Source organism: Aplosporella prunicola (assembly GCF_010093885.1).
Source record: "Aplosporella prunicola CBS 121167 unplaced genomic scaffold K452scaffold_12, whole genome shotgun sequence".
NCBI lineage: Eukaryota > Fungi > Ascomycota > Dothideomycetes > Botryosphaeriales > Aplosporellaceae > Aplosporella > Aplosporella prunicola.
The window spans coordinates 507688-530434 of record NW_022983540.1 but is presented as its reverse complement, the minus strand read 5'-3'; the positions used below and the strand labels follow the sequence as shown (position 1 = coordinate 530434).

At 55.4% G+C, this 22747-nt stretch overlaps 6 protein-coding genes across 6 annotated transcripts; 4 read left to right on the top strand and 2 right to left on the bottom strand.

The window, feature by feature from the left end:
* Window positions 1-178: 178 nt before the first annotated feature.
* K452DRAFT_26769 (uncharacterized protein) lies at window positions 179-1235 on the top strand. The gene has a single exon (XM_033538853.1). It carries the CDS (start codon window positions 313-315, stop codon window positions 976-978), a length of 666 nt encoding a protein of 221 aa, XP_033397827.1. The 5' UTR covers window positions 179-312; the 3' UTR covers window positions 979-1235.
* Window positions 1236-1398: 163 nt separating this feature from the next.
* On the top strand, window positions 1399-5547 carry K452DRAFT_308502 (uncharacterized protein; the record flags this gene model as incomplete). Its single annotated transcript, XM_033543162.1, has 6 exons — window positions 1399-1792; window positions 1861-3263; window positions 3318-3394; window positions 3446-3833; window positions 3885-4184; window positions 4237-5547. The coding sequence occupies 6 exons, from the start codon at window positions 1399-1401 to the stop codon at window positions 5545-5547; spliced, it is 3873 nt and encodes a 1290-aa protein (XP_033397826.1).
* Window positions 5548-6047: 500 nt separating this feature from the next.
* K452DRAFT_308501 (uncharacterized protein) lies at window positions 6048-6641 on the top strand (the record flags this gene model as incomplete). Its single annotated transcript, XM_033543161.1, has 1 exon — window positions 6048-6641. One exon carries the CDS (start codon window positions 6048-6050, stop codon window positions 6639-6641), a length of 594 nt encoding a protein of 197 aa, XP_033397825.1.
* A 3086-nt stretch (window positions 6642-9727) lies between these two features.
* On the bottom strand, window positions 9728-11308 carry K452DRAFT_249923 (uncharacterized protein). The gene is made up of 3 exons (XM_033538157.1): window positions 10896-11308; window positions 10478-10843; window positions 9728-10418 (listed from the first exon to the last, which is right to left on the bottom strand). Exons 1-3 carry the CDS (start codon window positions 11271-11273, stop codon window positions 10158-10160), a joined length of 1005 nt encoding a protein of 334 aa, XP_033397824.1. The 5' UTR covers window positions 11274-11308; the 3' UTR covers window positions 9728-10157.
* A 275-nt stretch (window positions 11309-11583) lies between these two features.
* On the top strand, window positions 11584-14964 carry K452DRAFT_298107 (uncharacterized protein; the record flags this gene model as incomplete). Its single annotated transcript, XM_033542088.1, has 4 exons — window positions 11584-11901; window positions 11955-12338; window positions 12388-12616; window positions 12671-14964. The coding sequence occupies 4 exons, from the start codon at window positions 11584-11586 to the stop codon at window positions 14962-14964; spliced, it is 3225 nt and encodes a 1074-aa protein (XP_033397823.1).
* Window positions 14965-17278: 2314 nt separating this feature from the next.
* On the bottom strand, window positions 17279-18969 carry K452DRAFT_227360 (uncharacterized protein; the record flags this gene model as incomplete). The annotated part of the gene is made up of 2 exons (XM_033536893.1): window positions 17279-18805; window positions 18868-18969. 2 exons carry the CDS (start codon window positions 18967-18969, stop codon window positions 17279-17281), a joined length of 1629 nt encoding a protein of 542 aa, XP_033397822.1.
* Between the last annotated feature and the right edge of the window lie 3778 nt (window positions 18970-22747).

The following is a 22747-nucleotide window of genomic DNA, read 5'->3' as shown; positions in this document are numbered from 1 at the left end:
GCCCCCAGCGCATACTTGGCTGGCTGCATGAATGAGCTGGCATGCCGATGTCTCTATCGGCATTTGAGAAGAAGCCACGCAAGTCTCATCCGCCGTCTAGTGCGCGGGAAGCAGGGGTGCAGGGGTTTGGCTAAAGCAGCCGCAGGCAGGAAAGCTGGCTTCGGTGTATGCGGGCTTCCAGCCCTCCAGCCACCGCTCCGCAGATAACATGGTCTTGTGCCGCCGCTGACAGTCGTTTTTGTCCACCGTCATATTCTCCGACTCTCCAGCCCTGATCAACACGTCCCTTGCCTCGCTGGGCCATACACAACAATGTGCCTTGTCAAAGTGCACGAGGAGCCCGACATTGCGGTGCCCTACCGCGTTCACCGGGAGCCGCCGCGGAGACGCTCGACCCGCGTCTCGCGCACCTACATCGAAGAAGAGCGGCGGCGCCCTCCGTCGGTCGTATCGCACCACCACCACTCGTCGCAACACTTCGCCAGAGTCTCCAACCCGCCCGCCCTGCAAGTCCCGCCGCCGCAGCCCGTGCCTGTCTTTGTGCAGCCTCCACCGCATTCCGTGCCAGTGCCAGTGCCGCCGCCGCCGCCGCCGCCTCCGCCCACCGCGCCTCGCGTCCCCAGCCCGCCGCCGTCAGCGCACTACGTCGAGGTCAGCCCGCGCAGCAGCTACAGTTCGTCGGACCGCGGCAACGAGTACGTTCTGCGCGAGCGCGAGGTTCGGCGCGAGCGGCGCGAGTACGAGCACTCGCCGGCGCGCAGCAGCTACACAGACTATCGCCGCAGCAGAGGGCCGGAGTACGAGACGTTCCGCTACATTGAGCCGCCGGAGGAGAGGCGCGAGCCACGTTGGGCTGGCGGTAGGGACAGGAGCAGGTCGCGCGACTACCGAGCGGACGACCCCCGGGCCAGCTACCGGAGCACGCGGATCGAAGTGCACAATTCCAGGAGAGGAGGGGATAGGGACTATTATAGGTAGCCAGTGCGGGATTTATGACCGGGGAGTGGAGGGAAGGGAAGGGGATGTTGACATTTACAAATGTTGTAATTCCGGAGCGGTAGAGAGGGAGAGAGCCTTGATTCCTTCTACTTCGTATATAGAGATACGTGCAATGATTCGGTTGCGGCTTGGATGCGCCAGGGTCCAATGACGACGGTGATCCAAGGTTACCCGAAACCATGGCGGAACAGCTCACTAGCTGAGACCTTGATCGCCCCGAGCCGCAAGCTCTCAAAAACCTCTCCTTCCCCCCAAGGCCTGGACTCTTTGCACTTGACAACCTGCCGAATGTCAACGGGAATGCGCACGCCACTTCGTCAGCGCTCCCCTCTCCCTCTCCTCCGACGACCTCCGCCGCCGCCTTAAGGAGTTCGCCTTACCCCCACCACCAACACCACAATGGCCGCGAACAACATCCGCGTCCTCATACGAGAGCAGCCCCACCGGAGCATCGCCCTCGCTACCGACACCCATGTCCTCGTCTTCCGCCACAGCCCAAACTCGTCCGAGCGCCATGGCGGCAATGGCATGTACGGCGGCTACAATGTGTCGCAGAGTTCGATATCGAGCTACGCCAGCGCCTCGGCGCCCCCGCGTTGCATGGTCGAGTTCTCCGAGATCCAACAAACCGATCTGCGCGACTATAGGACCTTCAGCGCCCTCGGCGTACACGGAACCCTCGGGCTGATCACCGTCAACAACGATGTCTTCCTGTGCGTCGTCAGCGGAGCGACCAAAGTGGCGACGGTCCGGCCCGGAGAGACGATACAACGGATTCTAGCAGTGGACTTTCGTACGTCCCTACAGAGCGGGGATTGCGGCCCTGGCGCGCTTTTTGGAGCTGAGCTGATGGTGTGACAGACTGCCTGAACAGATCGGATTACGACCACCTGCTTTACGACGAGATCAACCCCTACCCGACGGACACTGTGGATGAGGATGGTTTCGAGACAGGCTTTCAGCACGGGAGGCGAGAGCACGTCGTCGAGCACCCGTGCCTGGCGTTGAAAAAGTTGCTCAGCAGCGGGACATTCTACTACAGCGCGGAGTTCGACCTCACGCGACGTCTGCAGGACAGGACGTATGGCGGTTCGACTGTGGCTCTGGACAGTCTGGATGACGGTTTCCTCTGGAATTCTTACATGATCCAACCGTTGGTGAATTTCCGGTCACGGCTCTCTCAGAGCGAGAAGCACGCTCTGGACCAGTCGCGCATCCTGACTTCGGCCATCCGAGGCTTTGCCCTTACTGTTACCGTCCCTCCATCTTCCTCCCCTGCCCGGACATCCCGGACTGGGTACCCTTCCTTGCTGACCTTGATATCAAGGCTATCATGCAGGAGAGCTGGAACACGGTTTAATTCACGAGGCATAGATGATGATGGAAACGTCGCCAACTTCGTGGAGACCGAAACGATTTTCTGGAGCCCATCAAGCATATGCTTTTCTTACTCTCAGGTCCGCGGCAGTGTACCATTATTCTGGGAGCAAGCAACCGGTCTGTTGCCTGGACAGCAGAAGATTACCGTCACGCGATCCCCAGAAGCAACGCAACCCGCTTTCGATAAGCACTTTGAAAATCTGGAACTTGCCTATGGTGCTGTTCACGTCGTAAACCTCCTGAGCGCCGAGAAGCCCGCCGAAATTGACATTAGCGACCGTTACCGCTATCATATCAACCACAGCGCGCTGAACGACAATCCTGAAAAACTCGCTGGAAGGGAACATGAGCTGCTGACGTTGACGGAATACGACTTTCATGCTGAGACAAGAGGTCCTGGCGGGTATGAGGCAGCAAGCATGATCGCACGGTATATCCGTGACTCCGCCGAAGGGTTTGCGTACTGGCTGGCGGAAGAGACAGAAGAACATCCCAAAACTGAACTGGGCGAGGATCAGGTAGTTCGCAGGCCGACGACGATTCTGCAGCAGGAAGGAGTTTTCCGCACGAACTGCTTGGACTGTCTCGACCGCACGAACCTTGTACAGACGATCATCAGCAAGATGGCGATGGAGTCGTTCTTGGCCGCAAGAAGCGAGCGTGGGGCCGGAGACTTCTGGAACAGACACAACATGCTGTGGGCTGATAATGGAGACGCTCTGTCCCGCATCTATGCCGGCACGGGGGCGCTCAAGTCGTCCTTCACGAGACATGGAAAGATGTCTTTGGCTGGCGCATTGGCAGATGCTAGGAAGAGCGCGACGCGCATGTACATCAACAACTTTGCGGACAAGGGCCGTCAAAACACGATAGATATGTTACTGGTAAGTCACTTATCTCCCAAAGTAAAGATTTCGGAGAAGCTGATTAGCGTGTAGGGACGGTTGATGGGGCAGACGCCCGTACACTTATTCGACCCGATCAACGATTATGTGACAAATGAACTTAATAGAAAGTGAGTCTATGCGGACATATATATGTGGTGGGCAAGTCTAATGTTGAGCAGATCCCACGAGTATTCGTCAGAAATGCCCATCAATATCCTAGTTGGGACATTTAACCTCAACGGCAGGACCGAGGGAATCACATCGGACCTGTCGCCGTGGTTATGTCCGCGCATGGGTGATGGGTCGGAGCAGTTCCCAGAGATTGTTGCCGTGGGCTTCCAGGAGATTGTCGAGCTCAGCCCGCAGCAGATAATGTCCACGGACCCCGCTCGGCGGCAACAATGGGAGGCCGCGGTGAAGCGCACATTGAACGACCACGCTCAAAAGCATGGTAAGGAAGAGTACGTGTCGCTCCGTGGTGGACAGCTTGTCGGTGCTTCCCTATCAGTTTTTGTCAAGGCGAGTATCCTCAAGTACATCAAGAATGTCGAGGGCGCTCTCAAGAAAGTAGGTGAACCATCTTTTGAAGAGTGTCGCAGGTCTTTAACCTAAACACAGACTGGTATGTCTGGCATGGCAGGCAACAAGGGTGCTGTTGCCATTCGAATGGAATTTGCCAACACGAGCCTCTGCTTCGTGACGGCACATTTGGCGGCCGGATTTGCGAACTACGAGGAGCGGAATCGTGATTATAAGACAATTAGTCATGGGCTGCGGTTCCAGAGAAACCGCTCGATCCAGGATCACGACACCGTTATCTGGCTTGGCGACTTCAATTACCGCATCGGTCTCAGTAATGAGAAGGTTAGGAAATTGGTGGAAGTGGGCGAGCTCGAGACTCTCTACGAGAATGACCAGGTATGTCTTCCCCGACAGGTTCGAAGGAAAGCAGCTAATCATGCCACAACAGCTCAACCTACAAATGGTTGCTGGCTTGACATTCCCCTTCTACTCTGAAGCTCGCATCACCTTTGCACCTACCTACAAGTACGACAACGGCACCGACACGTACGACACGTCCGAAAAGGCCCGCATCCCAGCCTGGTGCGATCGTATTCTGCGGAAAGGCGATAACCTCCGACAAACGAGCTACGATACGGCTCCGCTCCGCTTCTCGGACCACCGTCCTGTGTACGCCACCTTCTTGTGCATGATCAGCGTCATCGACGAGCGCAAGAAGGACAGCCTCGCCAAGGAGATCTACCAGAAGCGCAAAGTTATCGTAGGCGACAGCACAGCGACCGGCCTCGGCGAGGAATCCGACGAGGAAGACCTCCTCGGCTACGAGCCCATCGAGCCCAGCCTGCCGCCCGCGAGCTCAGACCGACGCAAATGGTGGCTGGACAACGGGCTGCCGGCACGGTCGACAGTGCAGCCGCCGGGCGAGGGCTTTGCGCCCAACCCAGCGCGGCCCAGCAACCCGTGGACGCCGTCGGACGAGCCCGACTGGGTCAACGTCAGGTCGCAGAGCAACAGCAACAGCAACAACAACAGCAGCACCTCGCTAGGCCGCGCCGCAAGCACGGCCTCGTCGCGCAGCCTCCCGCACCGCAAGCTGCCTCCCCCGCTCGAGCCCACCCGCTCTCCGGCGCCGAAACTCCCGCCCCGCCGCGCGGCTACGGCGCTCGTCGACGGTATGGGCAACAGCACTAGCACAGCGGGCGGGAGCGGGGCGAGCAGCGGCACGGCGACGCCCGAGGCCGCGGCTCTGCACGCGCCGCGCCCACAGTCGATATCGTTTTCGCCGTCGCATACGCCGCCGCTGCTGATGGGGACGGCGACTGGGACTGGGCAGGGGCAGGGGCTGGGCCGCTCGTCGTCGCGCGCCTCGGCTTCGTCCGGCTCTTCCTCTGGGTTCAGCATCCCGCGGAAGCCGGCGCCGCCCGTCGTCCCGAAGAAGCCGGTTGCGTTGGGCTCGGCGGCGGGGGATGCGCTGCCGAGGCCTTTGAGCCCGCTGCAGGCGCCTCAGCAGCATAAAACGGCGGGAGCGCCGGAGCTGCCGCCGCCGAGGAGGGCTGGCGGTGCTGGTGCGGGTGCTGGTGCGGGTGCTGGTGCTGGTACGCCTGCTTCTGCTGGTGGAGTGAAGAAGCAGCAGGCCGTGCCGCCGGTGTTGCCGCCGAGACGGACGGACAGCGCGCCTGCGGGCGGGTTGTTGGACGACGATGCTGGGGGCGAGATGGAGGGGTTGCGGGATTGGGAGGTTTTGAAGCCGGGGGCTTGATTGTGGGTTTGGTATTGTGGATGGTGGGATTGTGAATTGGGCATGAGGAGAGAGGTGTGCATTGTTAGGTAGATGGGATACCCTTGTCGTGCTACTGCTACTGCTACTACTACTGTTACTGGTATGGTGTTAGAGAGAGAGAGACAGAGAGAGAGAGGTTTTGGTGTGGGGAATGAACGGGGGTTGGTGTTGCTGTGTTGGTGCTTGATATGGTTGTGTGTGGTGGTGATTTGATCGGCGCTGTGTGGATGCATGTCCGAGCACCTCCGTCCGTCGCCGCAGGAAATATTTCCTACCACCAGCTCCACAAGCCTTCATCCATACATACACACGCTGACCACTCGCACCAAGCTCAGCACACCCACCGGGCCATCACGATCCACATAACCAACCTCACCGTCAATAAATCCCACACACTTTGTACAATCCAGACCCACGCCAGGCAGAATCGCACACACCCGCCGCAAAAGACGCAATCCCACCGCAAACCCAAACAAACCATGCCAACAGCAACAGCTCCAGCACCCCTCCCCCCCTCCTTCAACGCCTACCGCACCCTAGGCCTAGCGCCGCACCCCGCGCCCCCGCCCGACGCCCAAGCCCTCAAAGCCGCGTACCGCCGCGCGCTGCTGGCGTGCCATCCTGATAAGGCTCACGGTCTCACCCCTACAGATGCTCGCGAACTCGCCACAATCGACGACATAACACTCGCGTACCGTACGCTCTCGACGCCCTCGCTCCGCGCCGAGCACGATCGCGCACTGCGTCTGCGGTGCAGCGCAACAACAAACAACAACAACAACAACAACAACAACAACAACGGCGCAGCAGCAGGCGAGGCTGACCACGCGCGCCTGGGCCTCGAGCTCGTCGACCTCGACGATATGGCGTTCGATGAGGGGAAGGGCGTGTGGTGGCGCGGGTGTCGGTGCGGCGAGGAGCGCGGGTTTGTGGTTGGCGAGGGGGAGCTCGAGGAGGGCGTCCTTGATGGGGATGCGGGCGTGGGAGAGGTGTTGGTTGGCTGTGGGGGGTGTAGTTTGTGGGTTAGGGTTGGGTTTGGTGTTGAGGTTGAGGGGGAGGGGGAGGGGGAGTGAGGTGTGGTTTGCTGCCGCTGCTGTTACGACTGCTGTTGAGTGGCTGCCTACCTATCTGCTCACTGGCTCAATACACGCAGACAACCTGGGCCTGCTTGGAATACGGCTACTCCGGAGCCGCGGAGAAGGCTCCAACTGAAGAAAAGGGAAAGAGGAGATACTAGTCCCGTCGTCAAAGGTGCGAGTGGGATGGACTGCGCTGCACTGGCTACCGTCTGACGGCTGTCTACGATGCCTAAGGTTCCTTGGCTTCTCAAGCCACCATCGCACACGACAACAGTTGCCAACAGCGACGACGTTGCTGCCCGGGCTGAGCTCAGCCATACTAGCTTTTTCACTGTCCGCCAACGGGAACTGTTGCTCAAGCTATACTGCAGGAGCACTCGTCTGTCGAGTCTCTAAGGCGCTGGTGCGGAGGAGGGGTGGATATGCCCGGAAGCGGTGCTGCTCATCTTCTTTGCTCGTTGGTGCGGGCCATCTCCTTGACGCATCGATGGAGATGGTTAGGCGTTTGTGGACTGCGGTTGGGCCCTACACAGAAGTCCGCCACACAAAGGCTTATTTTCTGGTAGCTCTTCGGTGATGTCAGGCTCGAAGCCGTCATCCTTGAAAGCCACGGCTGCGGGTCTCTTCAGGACACGCCGAGGCTCGAGCACTATTGTGTCTTGCGCTTTGCGCTCTGTGGCCCTACATGCGGTCTAGGGCCCGTTGCCCGTCTGGGAACACAACCAAGTAAACTGGTACTGGAGGTCCGGTCCGGACGCTGTGCGGATGCGAGTAGGGTGCAAGAGGTGTTGTTTTAGTGGTTGTATGTCCTTGGTAATACCGTGCTTGGGTATTCTAGGTGCTTTTAGTGTCTTTCCTTTTTGCGTTTGTTTCGGTAGGCCTTCCTACGGAAAGGTCTCGTCATACAGCGACCTAAAGGGCTTGTTCTGTGTGTTTGCTGTCGCTGAATGATGGGGGTTTGTGGATTTGCTTTTGCGGGCTTGTGGGTGGTGTGTGATAGGTTTATGCTCTTTTTTGTCTGGTATCATGAGGCTTTTGCTCTGGAATTAGAGAGCTTGCTTGGGTGTGGCAGGACAGTGATAGTTTGGTGTCAAAGGACTGGTAGAAGCGTTTAATAAAGCGTCTTCTAGAGGAACTTCTACTCTAACAACCGTCCTCATCAAGCGGAGATTCAGCACCCAACGTGACAATGACGCTTATACGGAGTAGAAATAAACCCCAGTTGAAATATTTAGAGCATGTGTGTGCTCCTAGGACCTTTTCATTCGTATCTGGGTCTCGGGCTTGTACCTAGACAAGGAGTGTTCCGTGGGGACTGCTTGTATTATTCCTTGTCTCGCTGGACAGTGAAACTCGCTTGACGGTGACGGACGTTATTGACCTAATGGCCATCTTTTTCTATTCCTAATAATGGCGATGTTTGTCTTCACTGTTAACTACAGACCCGCGGAGGCGCGCCGTCTAGATATCAGTGTAGACAAGAACATAGGACTTACGGCGCCTTACATATCCTATGCTCCTAGGCCATTATACATAGCCACTGAACACTGGCAAGGGATGTTTCAACGACCATCCCCCTTCTTGTTGTTGGGGGCTCACTGATCTTGTACACAACACACAACGCTCCTCTGACCAAAGTCAGCGCACCACACTCTCAACACAACATTTCTCCCCTCTAGAACCTTCCACAACCTTCCACGCCCTTCCACACCCCTCTCTTACACCCCTCCCATGACCTCACCGCGCACGCACGGACCCTACCCCCAGTGTATATAAACCCCCCCTCCCCCCTCCCTCCCTCTGACTTTCTTCTCCAGTTCTCTTTGCCTTTTGGCTTAGATCTAAATGCAGTATCTGTTCTTTTTAGTCTGATCGCTAAAAGCCCTCTACGGAGGTGCATTTCGTGATTAACTAGTTTTTGGACCGAGCGCGGCGGCTGCAGGGCTTTTTGCTCTGTGTGTCGTTGCCACGGTGTCGCTCGTATTGCACTGTCGCGGGCTGACGCGAACACTTCCAATTGCTCTTTCCCTTCATTGTTGTGCTCGGCTTGTCTGGGCCTGTGAGGAAGAAGCTTGGTGTTGCTTTGCTGTTGTTTGTCTTTCGAGATGCTGTTTACGATGATGGTCTTACAAGGTATGGGTCTTTGTATTGCAGGAAAGTGGCGAGTTTGGGTCCGAAGGCTAAGTCAGATGTTGTTCCCAGCGGTTCTAGATGTCTGCTTTTGTGTCGCTACGCAGATATAGGATAGTTGCAGCTCAGTGCTAGCCAACACGGCTACTTCATGATAAACCAAGGCGTGGCAAGCCACATCAAACTTACTCAAAGCTCCAAACAAACAACATGACAAAACACCCCAGCACAGAGCCAAAACCAGCGCCCAACTGCTTGCTTGCCAAAAGACCCATCCAAGCCCCGGCTATAAAGCGAGCCTTCAAGCATCTACAGATGCCTCGCCACACACGCCATGCCTGTGAAAGCATTCGGAGTTTATCGACCCTGTGAAGCCAGAAATACAAGTTCCATACGACGTAGAGACTGGACGGTCTTTATCCAAGCAGCCAACAAAGCAATAACATCTACCCCGCAAAAAACTAGACTCAGCACACCTACCTCCTCAGCACCCCTCTCCGCCATCCATCACCACCAACACACAACAACAATCACGACTTCCTCAACCCCACGATGGTGCTCATCATAAGGAGCAGCCATTCTCTTACAGGACCCATGTTCATACGGATGTTCTCACGCCATGCGCAATCCCATGGGCGTCTTGCCGGGTTGGGACCCACGTAGACGTAATCCTGGGGACTTCTTCTCTCCGACACGGGCGACAGGCCCGCAACGTCCGTCAAGACCAAGGCTAAATGCCGTGGCAGGGACGACTACGGAAGAATCCAGCGTGGAAAAAGTTACGACCCGGAACCCCATCAAAGGTCAACTAGTTCACAGTCCCCTTTCGTCATCTGGTACATAGTAGTACCGTGCTCTGTTGTAGCAGTTGTGGTTTGCAGGCAGTGTTAACGTTGGCAGATAGGCTGGCTTACGGTTCATATAGGCCTTTCCTGTCAAGTTGAGAGTGGGTTGTGTATAGAAAGATTAACTAACAAATGAGTGACTATACACGCGCAGCCAGTAATGAGGACAGCCTAAACACGGTATGTATAAGCACGTATGCAAGAATCGTAGGTATTCATACATGCACAGAACTGTCTGTGTACAGCACAGTGCAGTCAGCTCCGGCTCGTCTACGTATGTCGCAGCAACAGACACCCTCGTGGCTTCAAAGCTGCAATTCATCGCGCCTCCGTCTTCCGCTGAGAAGGGGGAGGCGCGCGGGTATCTGTCGTCTTTAACGTCTTTACTTCAGCGCCCTATACCCACCGTGTCGTCATCGTCGACCCGCTCACTCACAACAATGTCGTTTTGATACACACACACATCCCCATAGTGTACGTTGCCAACGTATTATTCACTCGCACCACAACTTCCGCACCAAACGTCCCCACCCGCTCATTTCGGCGCCTTGTCAACGTCCCGATCCAGCAGCTCCCGCGCCGCAATCAGCTCGCCCTCGTCGAAGTCCCAGCCCGGCTCGCCGGCGGCGCCGCGCCGCGTGATTTCGGCCAACTTGGCGGTCGCGAGCTCGTGCAGCTTCTGCACGGTTGCGAGGGGAGGGGGCGCGAGGTCGCCGAACTGGGGGTCTGCGGATGCGGAGGCGGGCTGCTTGTTGGGTTTGCTGGTGGGGAGGGTATCGAGGAGTTTCTTCGTAGTCTGGACAACGGGGTGGTTAGTTAGCTTGGCAACAACTGGGGTGAGAAGGGCGAGCGTACCAGCTTCAGGCCGTAGTACCCGCGCAAGTAATTATCGCACAGCTCGATGCTGCGGCAGAAACGGCGCATCGACTCGGAGAGGCCGCGCAGGGCGTTGCCCTCGGACGCGTTGCCCGCGAGCGTCGATAGGTAGAGCAGCTCGCCCATGCGCGCGTGGACGTTCCACGCAAACGGCGTGATCAGCAGCAGCTCCTCCAGGCTGAATATGGCTTGCGCGTGCATGTTCTGCGACAGGTACAGGTCCGACAGCTCGGCCCAGGACTCGGCGTCCGTGGGGGAGAAGTCGAGCAGCTCGACGAGGGCGGCGATGGCGTCCGGCGTCCGGCCCATAGACCGCAGAATGGCGACTTTGCGCTTGCGCAGCGGCTGCGTGGGTGCGTGTCAGCAGTGGCTCTCTTGTCATCGTCGTCGTGCTTACCAGGCTTGTGTCGTCGGCCTTGAGTGCCGTCTCCAGCTCCTTCAACACCCCCTCGAGCGCCTTGTCGTCCTCGGCGACGGCGCTCTCATACAGGAACTTGAGGGCCTGCACGCGTTGGTTGGTCTCTCCGAAGCGCTCCGTCAGGCGTTCGAGGCATTGGCGCGCGGAACGGTCATCTCCTGTCCGGATGCACAGCACCAGCAAATTCTCGTGCGTAGCCCACGTCTCTTGGGTCTCGGTGGAGGTGAGGATGGAGAGCGGCCAGGGCAGCGCACTCTTGTTGGGCGAGGAATGGAGGAGGCGCGGGGCTTGCTGGGAGAGTTGGACGGCGCGCGTGGCCGGCAGATTCGGCGGGGGGTAGACAATCTCGGTGGACATGGTGTATGTGTGTGTGTGGGAGTGATGGGTGGTGCAATAGTGGGTGGGGATAGATGGTCTCGGTGTCTCTCGCATGCCAGACGCGGCCCATGCACCGCCGACATCACTACTGGTTGGCCGCGGGGGACAAACGATCGCGCGCGTGGACTCTCTCTCCCGGACAAAACCGCAACCATAACCTCTCTGCCCTCTATATTCTAGTCTCCATGTCTGCGCTGCGCGCATAATGTTGCCGTTCGGCCATCGCCGCCTCCGACCACCCGCCCCACCATCACCGCGATAGAACAACACCACCGCCGCCGCCGCCGTCATGTTCGAGAAGTCGCTGTACGACCTCATTCGAGGCCTGCGCAACCACAAGGGAAATGAGAGGGAATACATCCAGGAGAGCCTGCGGGAATGCCGCAAGGAAATCAAGGGCCAGGACATGGACCTCAAGGCCACGGCGCTGCTGAAGCTCACCTACCTCGAGATGTTCGGCCACGACATGTCCTGGGCCTCATTCAATGTGCTCGAGGTCATGTCGTCGCAAAAGTACGCCCAGAAAAAGGTTGGCTACCTGGCCGCCGTGCAGAGCTTCCGGCCCGACACCGAGGTTTTGATGCTGGCCGAGAACCTGCTCAAGAAGGTATTCCCGCCCATTCGCGCCTTCTGGGGACGCCTGTTCATGTGTGCCAACAGGACTTGACTTCGCCCACGCCCACCACCATAGCCCTGCCCGTCGTCGCCATCCCGCACGTCATTAACCCGTCCATGGCCAATTCTCTGCTCTCCGACCTCATCCCGCGCCTTACCCATTCCCATTCCGCCATTCGCAAGAAGACCATTGTGACTCTGTACCGCCTTGCCCTCGTCTACCCGGAGACGTTGCGCCCAGCTTGGCCCCGTATCAAGGAGAGGCTGCTCGACGAGGACGAGGACCCCAGCGTGACCGCTGCCATTGTCAACGTTGTATGCGAGCTCGGTTGGCGCAGACCGCAGGACTTTTTGCCTTTGGCACCCAGATTGTTCGACCTGCTTGTCCAGGGCGGCAACAATTGGATGGCTATTAAAATCATCAAGCTTGTGTGTATCCCGTTTGGGAGATTGATATGCAACGCTGACTTGTGTGCAGTTTGCAACCTTGACGCCGCTTGAACCACGCCTGATTAAGAAGCTCTTGCCTCCGCTTACTACTATCATCAAGACCACGCCCGCTATGTCTTTGTTGTATGAATGCATCAATGGTATTGTCCAAGGAGGTATTCTCGATGGCGTCTCAGGCACCACCGAGGGAGAGGATATTGCACGCCTTTGCGTGGGTAAACTACGCGGAATGCTCGTGGTTGAGGGAGATCCGAATTGTAGGTGTTTTTTCTATATTGCGTTTGTTCCGGGTAAGTACTAACATTGCATAGTAAAATTTGTGGCCTTGCTTGCATTCGATAAAATCGTAAGATCACATCCGCACCTGGTCTCGTTACATCAAGATGTCATTCTAGAATGCATTGACGATCCGGATATCTCGATAAGGAGCCAGGCTCTCGGCCTGGTAGTCGGCATGGTTAACCCCGACAACCTAACTCTCATTGTTGGAAGGCTTATGCGGCAGCTCCGCAACGCCCCAATAGCTTCAGCTGCCGATGACCCGGAGAACGACCGAGGATATCACGAAGGTGTCGTGCCTCGCGCGGATCCGGATGACGAGGACATGGAAGAATCTCTTCGCCGTCACGAGCAAAAGTCAAATCAGGCACCTCCGCTCCCTGAAGATTACCGGATTAAGCTCATTCGAAGCATCCTCGAGATGTGCTCCCGCGATACTTACGGAAACATCAATGACTTCGATTGGTATATTGACGTCTTGGTTCAGCTTGTGCGCGTCTCCCCGAGTTCCAGCTCGGCATTGGTGGACGGGGGCCTTTCCGACGGCGGCTCTTTGGGAGACAAGAACGACATCTCGTATGATATTGGAAACGAGCTCCAAAATGTTGCTGTCAGGGTCAGATCAGTACGGCCAGAAGCAACCGAGGCTGCACAGTCTTTGATTCTCGTGGATCGCCGAGAACAAATGTTCCCTGCATCCGGCAAGGGTGGCCAGGGCGTTCTGAATGCTGCCGCTTGGATAGTTGGCGAATATGCGTCCCTCTTGACAAACCCGGAGGGCGTTTTGAATTCGCTAGCCCATTCTTCGACGCCTCATCTCCCAGCTGATATTCTGTCCATTTACATCCAGGCCATACCCAAGGTCTTTGCTTCAATGGCAGGCAATGAACAAATTTCTTGGACCATGGAACGAAGGACAACCATTACTCTTCTAATGGCTCGGATCATCCACTTCCTGGAACCTATGGCAATGCATCCCAACTTGGAAGTTCAAGAGCGGGCAGTTGAATACCTAGAGCTCATGCGCCTAGCTTCCGAAGCAGCATCAGGCCATGAAGCAGGCACGAACGACGGCGATTTTGTCGAGCCGCCACTGCTTTTGACGCAAGCTATTCCTTCTCTCTTCACGGGTCTTGAGCTCAATCCTGTTGCGCCGGGCGCTCAGCGCAAGGTGCAAGTACCAGATGAGCTTGATCTCGACACACCAATTAACTCTGACCTCCAATCTCTGCTTCGGAAAGCCGAGTACGACTCGTTCATGGCGGCTGACGAAGACGACGTCTACGCCTTCTATAACCAGCACCCAGCGCCTTATGTCCCGCCGGAAACGATATCGGCAGCCGACCGCCTTGAAGCCGCGCACGCCGAATCTTCAGGCTACCAGGCCAGCGCGGAAGAGAAGTACCTGGACCCAGACATACTCGCACGACGCAAAGCCGAGCGCCGGGCCAAGAACAAAGACGACCCGTTCTACATTGCGACGGACGAGGACTCGGGCACCAGCACGCCGCTGCACAACATCCTCAAGACCAGCAACGGCGAGACGCTCGACCTCGACTCGATCCCGATCATGGACCTGGACATCGAGACCAAGGAGAAGCTGGGCGGCGACTCGCGGCCCCGCCACGAGGCATCGTCGTCGTCGTCGTCGGCGAAACCGAAGCGCCGTCCCCGCAAGCACGTCGAGATCCTGGTCGACGAGACGCTCGGCCCCGACGACCCTGGCGCGTCGGGCCCGTCGCCCTCGACTGCGCGCCCGGATCTGGTGCGCTCGGCGCAGGCGCGCGGCAAGAAAAGCTTGCTGGAGGTTGACTCGAGCGGGCTGGGAGCGCTGAGTCTGGAGGAAGGCGGGAACAGCAAGTTGGATGTTGAGAGGCGGGAGGCAGAGGAGGCGGAGATGGCCAAGGCGTTGAAGGAGGTGGAGAGGTTGCGGCTGGAGATGCAGCGCGCGAATGAGAGGATCCAGGCTAAGGAGCCTGAGGGGACGTTGGTCGTGAGGAAGAAGAAGAGGAAGGGCGCTGTGGCGGCGGGGAAGAAGTCGAAGAAGTCTGTGGCGGCGGCGCCGCCGCTTCCGGAAGGGCAGGAGCAGGAGCCTTTGCCCGAGCCAGAGGGTGAGGCGCAGTCGCAGTCTGGGTCGGTGCCTGTGCCGGAGCCTGAGGCTGCGGCTGTTAAGAAGAAGAAGAAGACGAAGAAGAGCGGCGCTAAGAAGGCGGCGGGGCAGGGACAGGATGCTGCTGCTGCGGGAAATGGCGACGCGGCGGCGCAGGAGGTCAGTAAGCCGAAGAAGAAAAAGAAGAAGAGGGATGTGGTGCTGAATGAGGAGTGAGTCTGTAAGGAGGGGGAGCGGAGTGTGTGGTTGTGCAGTTGTGGTTGTGAGTAAGCGGGAGAGGTGGACTGGCTTAGATACCTGGACCTGGGTTGGATGGGTGGAGTGGTGTGGTTTGTTTGGCGGGGAATGCAAAATGCTGTGCTGTGTTTGTGCTTTGGAATGAGTGGGTGGAAGTAAATGCGTATGCGCGTGCCTGTGGTGAGACATTTCTCGCCCTCTCTCTCTCTTCTACTCCTTCCCCCTCCTCATTCTAAATCGACCACACACAGTTCCCCTGTGCCGGCAAGCGCCTTAAAAGCCACTCGTGGCTTTCGACCACACAGCACGCTCACAATGCCAACCAGTTCCTCGTTCTACGATCAAGACAGAATGAATTTAAGGTCCTGGGGTCCTGGGTCCTCGTCGACTGCCGTCCGCGGCACACACACACACACACACACACATACACAGCTAGTCACTCACAAACGAGAAACAAGTCACATAACAGGTGCTGCGCGGTGCGTGGTGGTGCTGGTTATCGTGTCTGGGATCGATTGGTCTGGTAGTGTTCCGCCTGCGTCCGAGGTGTGAGGTGGTTTAGCTGGGGTGTGAGGGATGTTGAGGACCCCGATTGAAGCCGGCGGCTACTTTTGGTTTGAAAACATCGTAGTCCGTAGGGCAGGACGGTGTGTCGTGTGCGGGCTGGAAGGTGTCTGCTGCTTGCTTCTTTTATATACACTGGTTGTGGGAATGGGACTTGGGGTGCTGGGGTTTGTTGTGCGTGTTGGGTTGGTGGTGGTGGTGGGTGGATTTGTGTGCGGGTTATGATGGCTGTGAGGTATATTGTAGTTGTTGAGACCGCCGTGTAGACAACGTTAAAAGCCTAAGCTATTATTCTGCCTGCACCGAATTGGAGAAGTGTTAACACTACTACAGTGTTGTATATATCCTGAGATCTGTTGTCTAAGTTAGGCTTTCGTCAATCAAAATAACGGCCTATACACGGATGTGTATAGTTCAAGCACAGTTGTAGATACAAAAGGCACCAACAATGAACCTACTACAGACCCCATGGCAATTGAGGAAGGTCCAACCGCTGGAGAGGACTCCGAAGAATGGTTGATCGAGCTTTGATAGGGTCGTTACTGAATCCATTACACATGGGTTCAAAGCACTAGCACTCTATCTTGAAGGAAGTTGTTTGTCTTTGTCGATGTGCGTGAACATGTAGCACATCACCGTGTCGTGATGATGCTGTTCGTCAAACTCGCGATGTGGTGCTGTATGCCGCTTTCTTGTCGCAGTGATGCTCGCCAGCTCTACTTCCAGCCCAAAGGTGCTTGATATTGTGAGACGCGGCTTCAAGCTGCTGCGTCGTCAAAGTACCATCAGTGGAGCGAATCCCAGCTCTCTTAGGATTTAATGTCTGTGGTGAATGGTCCATTTTCGGGGAGCTGCGTGTTGAGCCTTGGGGAGGGCAGTGATGAGAGGAGGAACAAGTACTTACGGTAGGTAATTATTCTAATATCGATCTTTACTTCGTCAATGGGTTAGACGCAAGCCCGCATGCATCACTCCCAAAGCCCATGTCAAACAACAATTACCAATCACACCCCCTCCCTCCTCATAATCCCCACACATCGGCACCTCCAGCGCCTTACTGAAATGCACCTTATCATGAACATTATTTCCCGCCCTCCTCTTCACGTTCAAACAGTGAACTGAGCGGGGACGGGTATACGCATTTCAGGGACCCACACCCCAGAAAATCTTCCGCAAGGACCGCTAGCAGGCACTAATTAGAGGTCAGGAAAGCCACGCTTGGTGGGACGATCATGCAAGCGCTAGGGACGGCAGGGGCCATAATGCTGTAGGGAAGAGATGGCTTATGTATCTATGACTAAAGCGGAAACCGATATGCTAAGCGGAGAAAGAAGGTTTGCGCCAAGTACCCGAAAGGAGGGGGGAGAAAGCGTGTTGCACGATCTGCGCCTAACGAGACGGCGTCTCTTGGATATCCGCTATTTGATACTCTTGCAAATGGCGCTTCACCCGTTACTCAAAGCGCGCTTTACACTCAGGGGTATTTGGGCAGCCAGACTAGCTCTCCTCTTCACTCACGAGAAGCAATAGTCTTCAGATTTCGACAGCTTTTTCCCTTTCCGTTGAATGGCAACAGTGGAGCACGAGAAATCAATCACCATCCGCGATGCTCGAGCTCTGGCCAATGCTTCAATCGTGAGAATATGTTCATTGTTCATCTAATCATATACAGGTTGCGGGGAATCTCAAGTCGCTCGTACGCTCAAACACAAATGCCTCTGGGCTCCCATTACTCCCAAAGGCATGTCAACGCCCGCATCCACTTGCTGTGATGCACCTTGGGCGGCTTCTCCTCGGCCAAAATCTGGTCCAAGCCAGTGTAGAGGTCCACGTCCTCGGGCTTCCGCACCCAGCTGTCCCTAAGAGTGTAGAGCCTGTGGCCGAAGTAGATGCACAAGAAGATGGGCAGGCCCACGTAGGCCGTCAGGAAGCTGCTGGCCGACCAGTTCTGCGGCCAAAAGACTGAGAAGCCGTTGATGAGGAGGAGGAACGTGAATCCCGCCATCTGGATGTACGTACCGTAGGGCTGGATCCAGGCATGGTAGGGGAGATCGGCGTTGGTCACGCCCTGGACCTGGCAACTCTTGCGGAAGCGGAGGTAGATGAAGCCGCAAGAAATCCAGGAGATGAAGCTGGACGTGTTGGTGAGGTTGATGAACCAGTTGAAAACGACGGAAGCGGAGCTGCCGACGTTCAAGTACGCGAGGAAGCAGAACAAACTGCTGGCGGCAACTGCACGGTACGGCACACCGTGCTTCGTGCAGGCCTTGAAGAAGGAGGGCGCGGAGCCCTGGAGCGAGAGCGCGTACAGAGACCGAGAGGACAAGTAGAGGAACGAGTTGCCAGAAGACCAGGCAGAAATGATGATACCGCCGTTGACGATCGAGTCGAGGATGGGAATTCCGTTGTTCTTCATGCCAAGGACGAAGGGGGAAGATCCTGCGCCTGCACCACCGTTGGTGAGGCGCTTGTCGTCACTGGGGACAATAACGCCAATGGCCAGAACGCAGCAGACGTAGAAAATGAGCAGACGCCAGATGTAGCGACGGCCGGCAATAGGCAAGTTACGACGCGGGTTTTGCATCTCACCACCAGTGACAATGAGCATCTCCGGGGCGAAGGCGAAGGGGAAGGATGCCATAACCAGCGTAGAAAGCAGAGCGAGGAAGCGGCCAAGATCGCCGGTTGCTAGGTACTCCTTTGCAGCGCCGGGGTGTTCCCAGTAGCGGAAGCCAAGACGGTCATGCGAAGGGCCACCGCCAAAGAACAGAATGACGGAGACCATCAGCAGCCCAAGGACCATGATGACTTTGGTAGAAGCGAACCAGAACTCGGCTTCTCCGTAGAATTGGACCGGGAGTGCGTTCAGGGCGACAATGACAACCAACATGATGGAGATCCATACGGCGATGTTGACCGGTGGCTGCCAGTACTCGATAACCAAGCCAGCCGCAGTAATCTCGTAAGGAACTAATATACCCAGGGAGTAGAAGTAGAGCCATCCAAGCGCGAAACCGAGAGACTTGGAGACGTAGCGGTCGGCGAAAAGGTTCATGGAACTGCCCGGCGTGGGAAGGTATGCGGCGACCTCGACGATGGCTGTGACGACGCACCAGATCAGGAAAGCGATGAAGATGTAGCAGCCCAGGATGAATGCCGGTCCGCCTCTTGCCAATGTCTGACCAGCTCCGACAAAAAGACCGGTGCCGATAGTGCCGCCCAAAGCAATCATTTGAGCATGACGCGACTTGAGACCCTGTGTGAAGTGTCAGCGATTGTTCGATGGCAGTGGGTGAGGTGGTTGTGTATATCACTCACTCTGTGCGTAGTCTCGGCCTGGCCTTCAATGACCTCGGCGTAAGACTCGTTGTCAAGGGCATTTTCCTTGTGGTCCCCAGTGGCATACGGAGGATAGCCCATGGCCTTCTCGGCAGTGGAGACATCTTCGGCGTCGGGATAACCCATCATGCTCATGAGAGAACGGGGGCTGATGTGGATAGTGCGACGAGAGCTCAATGGAAAGAAGCCTGCAGGACTTGACTGCGGGGGGCGAAGGTGGTTTTTATGCCGGAAGGGCGACTAGGACGCCAAATCTCACCCACCTGAAGAAGTCCGTACCCCAGAGCCACCAGATTCGTTAGCAGCGAATTGCCTATCACAGGTCACGGGTTGTCTGCATTGCACCTGCCAAAAGCTGAACCCAAATGTGGGGAGGCGAGGGCGCGGCGCCACGAAGAGGGGCAGACTAGCCGGTTGGATGCTAGGCAGGCGAAAAAGATAGACCATCTTCGGGGAGTGGGCCGAGTCTGGGCCTCTGTGCCCGCACATCCGGGCGCCGCCAAAGATAAGGCCATCTGGGGTAGCTGGGGTGCTGGTGTAGTTGCCGCTCAACCACCACTCAGGTCCATCTACCGTGACATGACATGGGTACTCTACCGATATATGCTGCATGATGTCAACTGCGCATTCTTCACCCACGCCCTCTGAATCTCGGGCCTCGCTCACCTTATCGCTGTCACACGTACCTACTCTACTCGAGTACCAAGGAACACCTGCCTCGGGAAGACCGGCGCCCAGAGATTAGGAGAAGCCAAGCCACGGCTGGGGAAGATAGCTAGGGACTTGCCGGCTACCATCGGGCCGTCATCTGGACGCGCATTTCCAATCGTTCCTGAAAGCCAACCCTCATCCGGTTGGCAGGTTTTGATAGCCGTACACGTTAGGCTTTCGAGGCTGTGGAAAGTCCGATGGCCGACTGCCTCATCACGTGCGTTATCGTCTCACCCGCCCAGATTGGCATGAAGAATTCCACGGCTACTCTAGCAGCGATCCTCTAATGGTCCCTGCAGCGCCTGGCGTTGGGCTTATCCGTTTTTGTCGTCCACAACACCTGAACTACTCCTACGGAGACACAACACCATCGAACACGGGAAAGACGAACTGACGCTCTACTCCTCCGCAGTGGTCAGCAGTGGTCAAACAAAAGCTCTGTACGTTAAATGTCATGCAGTGTTCTCTCCAAAAACGGCATTCTACATTCCACTGTTGCCGTTTCCGGAATCTTCTTCATATCTTCGCCGTCTGTTATCAGCCGCAATTTCCACAGTCGCTCCTTCAATCCATGCTCACTGCATTCAGACCGCCATCAGAATTGTTGGCACAACCTTGCCAGAAATCGCCACCTCCTTCACCGTCTCAGATTCGTACCTACGACGTACAAGCTCTCGCCAAGTACTAAAGCCCATATCTTTCAGGATTTCTGATTGAGTCGATGTGCCGGTCCTAGAGGTTGATTGGTCTATGCATTTGAGTAGTCCACAGTGGTAACAAGATGGAGCTGGCCGGTTTCCGTGCACGTACTTGTCATCACCTAGTAATGAGATAGCTTACTCGGTCAATGACGTGGTATCGTATACAAACCTTGCTTCTCTGTCAATAGAGGATGCTGGGTGTGTGCCTAACCACACTAGTTGCGTGGCTGTGTATGGCTCTAAGATGATGACTTTGGTTGTTGGCGTTGTTCCGGATTTCAATAACCCGTTCCTTGACAGGGATAGCCATCAAACGTTCAAAGCCTCAGCCCAAGCACGAGAGTCTCTCGCACGCATTTGTCATGTACGTGGATCTTGGCCTTCCTACACTCATCCCCCACCGCGCTTTGACCCATAGAGATAAGGTAGTTCGAGGAAGAGACTGTCACACCGCCTAATCCCGGAAGACTGTGCATTTGGTTTTGTGGCGTAGTGGAGCTTGTGAGATAGGCGTAGGTCTTTGCCACCGAATCCCTTATCAAACATACCTCCAGAGGGTACTCTTCAATGTTCCCCCTATAGCTGCGACACCAGCTTCTTTCCATTTTACCGTTGTCATGCTTTTGCTTCTAGGCCGAGGAAGGTATCCTTTGGGTTTCTAGTGGAGTCTCAACTTATCAACAACAAACCATCAAACAAGGCGGATCTGTTGTTGATAATGGTACTGATGTTGAAGAGACCAGAAGGTTCATAAAGTAGTCCAGACCGCATAGACCGTGGCAAAGGAGGCTCCGTGTTATTGTTTTGGCCGAAGCTTTTGCAGCACAAGCCCACTTTTAAGACATGGTAGCTCAGGAATGGAGGCTAATTCCAAAGATACGAACCTAAATCAGAGCAGATCAGTGTTTTCCTTCAAAGAGAGCGAACCGCGTAGCGAAAAGAAAATACCCAAGGTGTACAATCATCTCGCAATAGAAAAGGACAAACAAGTGAATATAGGTGATAGAGAAGGGAGGTGAAGGTTAGATAGAATGTCCAAAATGAGAAATACGTAAGCGTCGAAATCGTAGATTTTAGAGGAGCAATGATACAATCGCTCAAACAGGACTATTTTTTTTAGAACAACGTCCGTCACCGTCAAGTGAGGTTCACCGTCTGGCGAGACAGGGAAGGTCATAAACAGTCTAAAAAGAATTCAGAATCCTAGATATAAGTAAAAATGTCCTAGAGTATATACATACTACAAGCGTCTTAACTGGACACCTTTTTTCATATGTAAAAGCATCCTTATTTTCATTAGGAAATGAATCTTCCTTGACGGTGACGGACGTTATCGTGATATCGGATTGACCAGAACTGCTCAGATGTGACATTGCCACTTTACTTTTATCTCGTTGGCTTTTTGTTGTATAAGATTGAACGGCAGCTCCACCAAGCTACAGTCTGTAGCATTGCTAGGCTCTGTCATTTTTTATTTTTACAAACTTTGAGAGAGACTCTGAAGATAATTTCAGTGTCTTCATAATACAGTATGAGTATTCAACGACAGGGCGCCAGCTCTGAAGCTGTCTGATGAACTCTTGTCTTCGACTTCAAACGGTAATGGTGAGGTTTTTCGGTCGGACACTGAAGTATTGCCGGCCAACGGCTGTGACAAATGTGCATAACGACAGTCTCGGTAGTTCGAAATATCGGATGCTGTGCTTGCCGAAAGTATTCAGGCCATCCGCAGGTGGTTGAAGAAATGGGTCCATATCCACCCACCATGTTCGGTACGATCCTGCAAAGGCTCTACGACTCATGCCCCGTATAGACCTTTCTTTAGAAAATTAATATTAGGCTTACCATGCCACGTAACACCTTGTTAATCCGTAACCCCCCACTCACGAATGACTCACCAAGCAAGGCCATTTAGTGAACAGTTTGCGGACAACTGCTAACGTCTTGCATTGTCGTTTAGAATGCGCTGGGACATGACGTTAGCCAAACAAAGCTACTATACGTAGTAAAGGCAAGTCGGTTTATCTCGATAAACATCCGACTGGTTATCTCGCTTGTCAGCGCAACCTAGGTACTACGTACGTCGCATACCTTTTGTTGGCCGAGCGCAATACAGCTTTCAATATCTCCCCTACCAGTGCTTGAGTTTATTGTTGAGACCTGTCTTGTAGGATTTCCCGTGTAACGTTGTCATAAGCACCGAGGCACACTTGGATGTTACTGGATGTGTCCTGTACGGATGTCTAAAGCCATTGTGTTCAACGAATCACTTCCTGTCAGTATCTGACATTCCAAGGCTCGACATGTCACTTGACGTGATAAATGGGTGATGTTTCAAACAGAACTCGGTCCAGTACGTGCAAAGTATAAGACGTATCATGGCTTGAACTTTCCATCAATAGCGCTCGAGCTTTGTCAACGTCAGTCGAATGTACGCCGGCTTTTTT